Here is a 10,680-nt window from a genome sequence, read left to right as displayed (position 1 = left end):
GAAGTTCTGACGAGAACTGCCGACGAATTGTCAGCAGTGGTCGTCCTGGGCGGTGCGAACCTGATGCCTTGTAAAAGAGGCAAGCTTGATTAAGGCTCTCAGGAGGTATGCGGAGTACATGGCCAAGCCAACTGAATCGCCTTTTCTTGACGACAGTTGTGACCAAGATTTGCTGCGTCCTACGCCTCATCTCTTCATTCCTCACAAAGTCAAAGTTGTTAATATTAGTAACATTTTAAGAACAATTCAATGACATATTTTTCAAAAAGTTTGAGATGAATTCATCCACACTCTTCAAAATTACATTGACTATCATGCAGGGAGTTTTAATATGGAAAATCAGGATCGAGGATAATGGCACTTGTGGAAACCTTAAGGAAAATGAAAGACATTTTTGTAATAAAAATAAAATTTCTCTGATAACATCCCAAAAAAACAAATCTACCTTACAAAACACGACAAAAATAACACACATTATAAAAAAAAACCCTAACACTTAATCAATACTGAGATCGTGGAATCGTGTTTCAACCATGGCTCTCTTTTTCGACTTTTTGGAGAATGCATATCTTTGTTTCTCTTCCGCTTCAAAGTATCCTTTCATTGACACTAATTTCTCGTAATTTTTCTTAGTTAGGACTGCAGACTCTGCCTGGTCACCTCCGTAATGCGCTGGCAGACATTTTTTAGGCAACTCTGTTTTGTAGAATGTTTCATAATCTACATTAGGTGGAAAATTATGGAGCTGTAAAAATAATCAACTATTAATAGGAATAATGGGTACATATCAATATTATCCAAATTGTATTTTTATTATCAGGTTTTTTTGACGGGGTCATTACGATGTCATCACACAAACTTTGTTTTAAGTAAACTGTGGTGGGTAAAACAAAAAAAATAATTCCAAGTGTGATTTAAGCGTTTCAATACAACCACAGATGACAGTACAAGTACCATTTTAAAAATAAATGTCACTGGGCTTTAGTTATAAACACGGGCCTTCATGTACGCCCAGACTCCTTTAAGAAAAGTTTCGTTTGAATGGCCATGTACGACCATACTGTATAAATCGTGCAAAACACGTGTGATTTTATAACAAAGTTATTTAGTATGTTATGTTATATATACTAGTTCAACTTTTCCCTCCGGTGCTAAAATAAAAACACGCGTCCCGGTGTTGGGTAGTCAATACACAATAAAAAATTAGCAATTTTTAATCGGAAAAATACGGACATTCATAGCTAATCCCCTTAGTTAATTATAAATGAAGTAAAAAATTATAATAACTTAGATTTATTTGCTGAAAACATTAAAAAACCACCCGAAACGCTCACGGAACAAGCATAGGTCCACTCTTGTCGGAAGCCCAAAAGTGACTACCGACTGCCGCTAGCCAGAGAATATTGTCCTTTGAGCTCCGCATGCTTGCACAGTGCAACTATGCAAGAGTGAGATGCAAATATAGTGTCGCGGTTCCCACACACTTTTCACGCGCTGTTTATACGCAAATTTGTTTCCGATATTCACAAAATACCTCTGATGTACCTGATAAATTCTGATTATTATTAAAATTATTTTTTGAATCAATGCGTAAATATGATATGAAGGAATACCTAAAATCTTAGCTTTGTGTTTATTTTATTTATGGAGATATTGATGGTTATTAGAAGCAATGTGTACAATGTACACAACACGGAAAGGGAGGGTTAACAGATATTAAACTTTTCTTACCAATGCAAGAAGTTCCTTTTTCATGAATGGTTTTAATAACGCTAGTATTTTATCGAAGAACGATATTGTATTCATGACATAGGCTTTTCTAATTCTCATCGGCATTCCTTCCTGCACATAAGTGAAGAATTTCGCAAGAGCACTGTAAAGAAAAATAAGAAAAATTTCAAAAACATTATTACAAATAAACTAAAAGGTACTTCACAATTACATATCCCTTTGGTAGTTACTGCAAACAAAATTGTACTTAAGGCGTGTTTCCTCTGCACAGTAAAATTATTTTTTGACATCTCTTCAAAGAACAAGAAAAATATGGAAGTCTGGGCATATATCGCTCACTCCTTTCAAGAACGTCATAAATCAAAAAACTTGATTTTTCAGGAGAACGTTTTTAATATTTAAAAATAAAATGAAATGTATTGAAAATAAATATCAAAACACTTATTGAACTTCTTACTGTGCAACAGATTTTTTAAGGTAAAACCTGGTGGTTTTTTCTCCATTTGAAAAATATTTAGTATATTTAAAAAAATAATGAAACAATACCTTTTCTTCAAAATGCAAAAACAAAACTTTCTGCCCTTTAGCGGGTAAATATTAAGTTAAAAATATGCCTCTTTTGCTAAGATATAGTACATTTTATGGGCATTCTGAAAACACGCACAACTGAAAATTGACGATTTTTGATTTATGACGTTCTTGAAAGGAGTGAGCGATATATGAACCAATTTTGAAAACCAGAACTCCCAAGAATTTGAGTAGGGTGATTGTCAATAAGGGGTAGAATTGGTAAATGTTATACGTGTGTAAATTAACGATTTATTATTATTTGTATCCTTTCGTATATGTACATATATAGCTTACTCCAATGAACATTGGTAAGATTTATTCCATATTTTTAGGAGAAAAAGCAAATGAACATTTCAATCTTAACAAAATTTTGAGTATGGCCGCATACTTCTTCACAAATCTGGATTATCCTATATGGTTGTTAATCATGGGTAGAATTGGCGAATGTTACCCATGTGTAAAGTGATTACTTAAACCAGCCTTTGATGGTCGTCAGCCCCGTAAATACCCAGACTTCCATATTCTTCTTCATCTTTGATGAGATGTCAAAAAATAATATGAAAATAATAAATTGTTTATTTTTCCATAGGTTAAGCTATCACTGGATGGACACAGAAAAAATAACTGTTATAATTGGATATAATCCAGATTTGTGGACAAGTATTTGGACACACTCAAAATATTGTACAGTAATACCCTGCTAACACCACCCCCATTGATGCTATTTTGCTATATAAACGCTGTTAAATAGGGCGGTTCAGTAATTTACTGAGGAAACGAAAAATGCAATCTTTTACTAGGGGATTTCTTAATATATATTTATTTGGTCGCGTGTACAGTGTGTTGACTTCCAATAAGTTGATACCGTATTGGTAGTGTGTAAAGTGTGCGCATTCCCAATAAATTTATATATGTACTACATTACTGTATTGTCGTTCGAAATGCATAACTTTTTATATCGCGACTATCTCGCTGAGATATGCCAAATGGATCCATCCTCTCTACCGCTGCAGGGAAACAGAGTGATGTTAGTAGTAGCAATAGTAAGAATATATAAAAGATACCTTATGTTAACTCTTGTAAGGTGCGCCAGTTTGACTCCTCTCATATCAAAGAGAAAAATAATACCCTTGACCGGGCCTATGTCATGGATGATGAGATCTGAAAAAATGTACAATTTATCAATTAACCTTTCCCGTGCTGACCATCGGGTCATGTAGCAAAGTACCAACATACCGGCATTGACTATGTGGTAAGACATGACGAAATTTAAAAGAAAACACTTGTTTTTTACCACTTGAGTTATATTTATTTTAATTTAACGACTAGTTTCGTCCGCCTCCGTGGTGTAATGGTCAGCGTGTTTAGCTACCGTGCTGGAGATCCCGGGTTCGATTCCCAGGGGGGGTGAAAATAAATATTAGTGATTTAACACTGTAATATTTATTTAATACTACCCTGGACTGGTTCCTGAAGCGCAAGAGTGATCACCTTGCCTTCATGTAAGTAACGATCAAGATAACACTGCGTCAATTTGATGCAGTGCCCTATGCACCATTAGGTGCGGATAAGGGTTATAAGTAAGTAAGTAAGTTTCGGAAGCTATAGTTCCATCTTTAGGTTTAAATACTAACTCATTCGCACTTATGTATAAATGTATGAAATTTGCGAGTGTATAGTAAGCTTGGCTTCCCTCGACGACTCGTGTTTATACTCGATTGTACCAAAGCGAGTATAAACATGAGCTGAACGTGAATGCTATAAATAAAGAGAACAGTGTGTACCTGCAAAAACAAGTTTCGAATTATTTCATATTCTTGATAAAGTTTAAGCGTTTTCAAAATTGTTATTTTGTCAGCATCTCGCGATTATTTGCGATATATTCAACACAGTGAACGTGTTTGTGTTGACGCCCAAGTAGTGTGAGCTTGCATATCCGCTATAAAGCTTTCCATTTGTGGTCCAGTTCGTATTTGTATGGAAATCGTAGCCAGCTGAGTCACAGATTCCACGTCCTATCCAGCGCGCAGCCGAGCGCTGACTAAGCGAGAGGCTAGAACTTGGATCAAACGAGAGCGGAGTAATCTAATTATCTCGCTCTCTTCTTGTGGTCGTACCACATAAGAAAAAACATGTCGCTACCAGACAAAACTTAACGTCCTGATACATAATTACGTAGAACTCGCTGTACAGACTGTTGGTCCTTTTAAATGATTTTAAATTATGAAAATAAAACTGGGAGAATTTTCTTTAGAATAATTTTTGAGATTATAAAAAAATATGGAGTAAGAAGCTCTTATAATACTAAAGTCATCGAATTAAAATTCATATATGGGGGATTTAAATACCCCTGTTCGAGCCGGCTAGGTTAATCGAAGATAATTTCAATTACTATAATTATATAATATTTACAGTGTGGAGGAACAGACACATGAGAAAAGAAAGTAAATTGAAAATATACAAAACATGTGTTTGACCTATAGCCACTTATGGGATTGAGGCAAGAGCAGATACTTCCAAAACAAAATCTCTACTTCGAACCTCCGAGATGAATACTCTTCGATCCATAACCGAAAACACATTGCGAGACTGAGTAAGAAATACCGACATCCGGAGCATGTGTGAGACGGAGGATATTGTGGATATCCTCCAAAAAGGTGAAAAGACAGCTGGGAGTCAATATCACAAGCGGAGGCACAAACAGATACTTAGGATCTAGAAAAAGAAGGAGAAGAAGAAGAAGATACAATATTTAAGGTGTATCCACATCCTTGTTCACAAATCTGGCTTTCCCTGCTTAGGAATTACTTTTAAATTTTGACATCTCAACAGAGATAAGGATGAATATGGATGTCTGGGTATTTACAAGGATTTGAACATACCCTAAATTTTGTGAATAAAATAACTGGTCAAATTATATGAAAATCATGTTTCAACCAGGCGATTGTCATGGATCATTCTCGATAGACATCTAGAGGAAGATCAAAAAACTCATGGATGCTACAGAAAGATAACATGATTCGCAGGCATGGCCTAGGTGACATAGTATATAATAGAAGGACCTACAATCTGTGGACGAGGAGATTTGACCCCGACAGTCTACAAAGACAATAAGTTGGGATGGAGCCTGGATAAGAAGAAAAATGTCATGAGCATTATTGCTGGGCAAATATATAAAGTGTCTCACCGAGGGTCATGAGAAGAATTTTGAGAGACTGACAGAAGTTGTACTGGTCTGCCGCGTATTCCACGAGCCCGTGGTATAATATTGGATACCCTTCTTTGGTTACTTCCGGCATGACACAATAATCTCTAAAAAAAAATAAAAGCTTAGATTAATCAATGACATAATTAATAACCTGTTAACCGGGCGGGACGTATAAATACGTCAAACGTAAACAATATCGGGTACAGGTAAAACATAGGAATACGTCCTTGAAATATATGTTGCGCTCTGGAATGGGCGGGACCTATATTTTCCACCAACAAAGTCATCCATACATCGCAATCTCCTTTCAACAATAAAAAATTGTCAATTTTCAGTTGTGCATGTTTGCAGAGTACCCAGAAGATGTATTATATCCCAGCAAAAGCGGCATATTTTTAACATAATATTTACCCGCTACAGGGCAGAAAGTGTTGTTTTTTCATTTTGAAGAAAAGGTTTTTTGTTTTTATTTTTTAAACTTACAAAATATTTTTCAATTGGAGAAAAAATATTCAGATTTTACCTAAAAAGATCTGTTGCACAGTAAAAAGTTCGAAAAGTGGCTTGATATTTATTTTTAATACATTTTACTATATTTTTAAACTTTAAAAATGATCTCCTGAATAATCTAGTTTTTTGAAAAATGACGTTGTTGAAAAGAGCGAGCGACATGTCTTGACATGAATTCTTTTCTATTTGTTTGTAATTTTGTATTTTTATTTGTGTTTTATAAATAAATCAACGAAAAAGTACATATTTCATAGTCTTTTCACTTTTTTTAACCATAAATAAAATTGATCATAAATACGTCTACCGGGCGTCTTAGTGAAAGATTTGAATTTTTTTGTTAAAAATCATCTTCATTCGGCATCATTTTCAAACACCGTAAATAATGCGGAATGCATCTAAACATGTGACACAATACATTCTAAGAAATAGTGGTAGTAACTAAAAGTAAGTAAATATTAAGTATTTTTTTTATTAAAAATACGTAAAAATTGTCGTTTAAAAGCCAACTAGACATTATTATTCTTCTAACCCTTCTTTCAACCCATCTTCTAACCCAATGGTGCATAGGGCACTGAATTGTAAAGAAGCAGTGTCATTTTGATCGTTACATACATAAAAAGGTGATCAGCTCTGCACTTTAAGCACCACTCTGGGCAATACAAAATAAATATTTATTTTGATCCCTCTGGGAATCGAACCAGGGAGCTCCAGCACGCCAGCCTAACACCCTAACCACACACTAAGGAAGGGGATAAAAACTCTGGATTCCGTAAATTAATACTACTATTAAGGGCATTTGTTTTCAGGGGTATGCAGAGAGGATGGAACTCCACACTCGCCTGTTCTGACATACGTTCCTAGCTTTCTTTAGATATCCTTTTGGTTACGTAGACATATAAACGAACCATACAAAATGGCCATGTTTTAATGTATGGCTTTCGTACCCAGTTTATTTTAGTCAAGGTCAATTTTTTTCTTAGTATTAACAATGTGACGTACAGAGACATCTCTTGGAATAATTATAACGTACGAAGATATGATAATTTTCAATTAAAAAATAGCAGTATACTGAGCGCTGCTATGGTAATACGTACCCAGCAGTTCAAAGGCTAGCAGCAAGGACACATTATTGTTAATTTAAATTGTAGATGTGCATACGATGAAAAATAAATAAATAACATTTCATTTCTACAATTTCGTTTACATATTAAGGGAATTTTTTGTGGAGACCTACCAAACTACCTGATATGGTTCGTCAAAGGAGTTCTTTTAAAACACATATTTTTCTCAACTTTTTTTGTAAAATTGCATATATGTACACAGAAAAGGAAAGACAAATAAAACTATTTATTGATTTGGCGTTTAATTTGTAGAACTCCATTTTAATTTATGTTTTAATTTTAAATCAAACACAGATTTTTTGAGTCTACTAACTTGTATTTTATTAACAAAAACACATAAAAAATTATATTGTGACAATTGTTTCGCCTTGTTAGGGTATTATCAAACGAATGTGAAGATCAAATGGACTACGGTCCTTATGTAGCTATACAATTCTAAGTGACAGTTTTAACACGTGCAGCAATAATTTATGGGAGACAACAGTAGCTATTGGGGGATGTATGTAGGTATGTACCCTTATATCTTCTTCCTTTCCCAGAAAATAGATATAAGGGTACATACCTACATCCCCCATTAGCTATCTGTATAGCTACATAAGGACCGTAGTCCATTTGATCTTCACATTCGTTTGATAATGCCCTAACAAGGCGAAACAATTGTCACAAAATAATTTTTTATGTGTTTTTGTTAATAAAATACAACTTAGTAGACTCAAAAAATCTGTGTTTGATTTAAAAATCAATACATAAAACAAATAAAACTGTTGTACAATTGATAATGTATGAAGTCATGATAGCTAACTCATTTCATTATTTTGCCTTTGCTCCAAATTGAAGTTTTCACTCATGCTTTATTTTTATATAACTAATAATTTTTGCCCGCCTCCGTAGTGTAATGGTCAACAGTTCAGCTACCGTTCTGAAGGTCCTGGGTTCGATTCCCAGGGGGGGGGGGTCAAATAAATATAAGTGATTTTTTCACTCTAATATTTATTCAATATTACCCTGGACATGAAGCGGAGGGCTGATCACCTTTCCTTCATAAGTTAACGATCATGCGTTTATTTGATACAGTGCCCTATGCACCATTGGGGTGCGGATAAGGGGTTTGAAGTGAAAAAGAAAGTGAATCATTTTAATATTTAAACCATTTACTTTAAAAATATTTTTTTTTTTACTTTGTTTACAAGTATGTTTAAAATGTTATATTACTGACCGATATGGTCAGCATTGCAAATGGGCTCCAAAGAGTAAAGGTGGAGACTGACCGGAGCATTTCGCCGTAACGTAACACGTTACGATGCGAGCATTCGCATAGTCAGTACAGCGAGCCGAGCGCTCCATCCATAGTTTGGGATGTTCTCTGATGCTCGCCGCGAGCGATGTTACGACGATATGTTATGACGAAATGCTCCGGTCAGTCTCCACCTTAATAGCAGGGAGGGAGACAGTTGCTGACTGATATCAAGGTACAGATGTCCTATCTGGGGAATATGCTAAGAGGAGAGAAGTACAAGCTATTGCGCCTAATCATAAAAGGCAAAATGGAGGGTCAACGAGATGTGGGCAGACAAGTCTCCTGGCTCCGGAATATACGAGATTGGACCGTCGAGGTGCTGTTTAGAGTTGCCAAAGACAAGAAAAGTTACACAGCCTTTTACATGGGAAAAACATCGCGTAAATTCCATATCAGAATTAAAACAAGCATCTAAGGTGCCTTAATAATAACAATTTTCTGAATTCGGTATTCACCTTACATCTGAAGATCATAATTTTAACAAATCAACGGGTATAGAAATTTAACATGTAAATAAAACTGGTCTTTGTTTAGATAATATAGAAAAAATTAAAAATTAGAAACATGTACGGCATAGACTTACCCATAATACATAACCAACTGAATTAAACTTCAATTCACTTTTCAAAATATTCCCATTTTAATTTGTTTGCCTTCTTTCTCTTTTTTAAAAATTTTGTACAAATCGCTCACTCCTTTCAAGAACGTCATAAATCAAAAATCGCCAATTTTCAGTTGTGCATGTATTCGGAAATGTACTATATCCCACCAAAAGCGGCATATTTTTAACTTAATATTTACCCGCTACAGGGCAGAAAGTGTTGTTTTTGCATTTTAAAGAAAATGTATTGTTTAATTATTTTTTTTTAATACTTAATATTTTTCAAATGGAGAAAAAACCTTCAGGTTTTATCTAAAAAGATCTGTTGCACAGTAAAAAGTTCAATAAGTGGCTTGATATTTATTTTTAATACATTGTATTATATTTTTAAACTTTAAAAACGTTCTCCTGAAAAATCAAGTTTTTTGGTTTATGACGTTCAGGAGTGAGCGAAATGTCAAATTGTAATTTTTTTATTTTAATGACCTGATGACCTCGTAGTCATTAGACCTGGTAGTTATTAAAGTGGTATTATACAAAGTGAAAGACGAATGATAAGGAGAGTGTTAAGAGCAATTACTCCCAAGTGATAATCGACTCCAGGGAGATCTGACATGACACGCACAGAAGAAGAAGAATTAAACTTACAATCGGAGGCCAGCCTCTATCAAGGACGGCAGAGTCATGTCTCTATCGTCGAACATCTCCGGACCCTTGTCTCTGGTGGAGTAGTACACCTTGATGCACTTCTTGGTGTCTTCCATGACCAGGTTGCAGGCGGTGTGGAAGCAGAGGAGCATCTTGTCGCTGATGTCATGCGGTATCACGGAGCTGGAGTCCGAACTGACCACCCATTTCCTCAGCTCCGAGATGTCGGACTCCTTGAGGGCTGGATCCTTCTCGAAGCAGGCTTTGTAGTCCCAAGGAAAATCGTAGGCCATTTTGGATCCCAAAATTAATCAATTTCAGGAATACCTGTAAATGAAAAAAAATTTTTATACATATATATAAATATAAAAAGGGATATACTTAAAGATTGGTGATTGGAGGATTGCCTTATTTTTACAAGGTGAATAATCTCATCGAAAAGGGTTTTTTTTTTGTATCTTAAAAGCATTTTTAACTTTGCGGTATGGTAATATATCACTCTTCTTATCATTCATCGATTACTTTGTGTAATACTGCTTAAAAACTCTTTTTCACTACTAGCAGTTTCGAAACAACCATTCCTACATCAAATCAATTATGGACTATGGTTGACCCAATATATTGAATAAAGTTGTACAACCTGCTTCCGTTATTCATAGTCATTAAAAATAGAATCTTAGTATAAAAGAGCTATTCACAAATGGAAAATGGAGGTGGGTAGATCTGAAATAGATCTATCATTTGCAATTTTCTTAAAATATTTTATGAATAAATATTGTAAAATGTGCTCTTGACACGGTAAAGCGATATAGTCTACAAATTCAAATTATAAATAGGGCATACTTATCTTAATTATTTATAAGACGGCGAAAGCATAAGGTATGCTCAGGTGCCAATTTTAGACAACATATTTGACTTGGTGAAATTATTGAGTACATTGTCAGCAAAGAGCGGAGTGTCACAACAAAAAATAAAATGCAAATGACATAATAAT

At 34.8% G+C, this 10,680-nt stretch overlaps 1 protein-coding gene across 3 annotated transcripts in view; it reads right to left on the bottom strand.

The window, feature by feature from the left end:
* Positions 1–391: 391 nt before the first annotated feature.
* LOC148311513 (alpha-tocopherol transfer protein-like) overlaps positions 392–10,680 on the bottom strand; it is a 26,489-nt gene continuing 16,200 nt past the window's right edge. For 2 of the 3 annotated variants that reach the window (XM_088256503.1, XM_088256501.1), the window contains exons 2-6: positions 9,687–10,013; positions 5,489–5,613; positions 3,366–3,462; positions 1,732–1,873; positions 392–745 (exon numbers count right to left, since the gene is read on the bottom strand). In XM_088256503.1, the coding sequence (XP_088112629.1) occupies positions 497–745; positions 1,732–1,873; positions 3,366–3,462; positions 5,489–5,613; positions 9,687–9,979 (906 nt within the window). In that variant the 5' untranslated portion in view covers positions 9,980–10,013 and the 3' untranslated portion in view covers positions 392–496. Of the gene's footprint in view, positions 746–1,731; positions 1,874–3,365; positions 3,463–5,488; positions 5,614–9,686; positions 10,014–10,529; positions 10,658–10,680 lie in introns of those variants that run through there. The other variant, XM_088256504.1, reaches the window with a different exon arrangement.

The sequence above is a fragment of the Brachycentrus maculatus genome, unplaced genomic scaffold, assembly GCF_059751285.1.
Source record: "Brachycentrus maculatus isolate JH-2025_06_01 unplaced genomic scaffold, ASM5975128v1 h1tg000061l, whole genome shotgun sequence".
NCBI lineage: Eukaryota > Metazoa > Arthropoda > Insecta > Trichoptera > Brachycentridae > Brachycentrus > Brachycentrus maculatus.
This window is presented reverse-complemented; position numbering and strand designations above follow the sequence as displayed.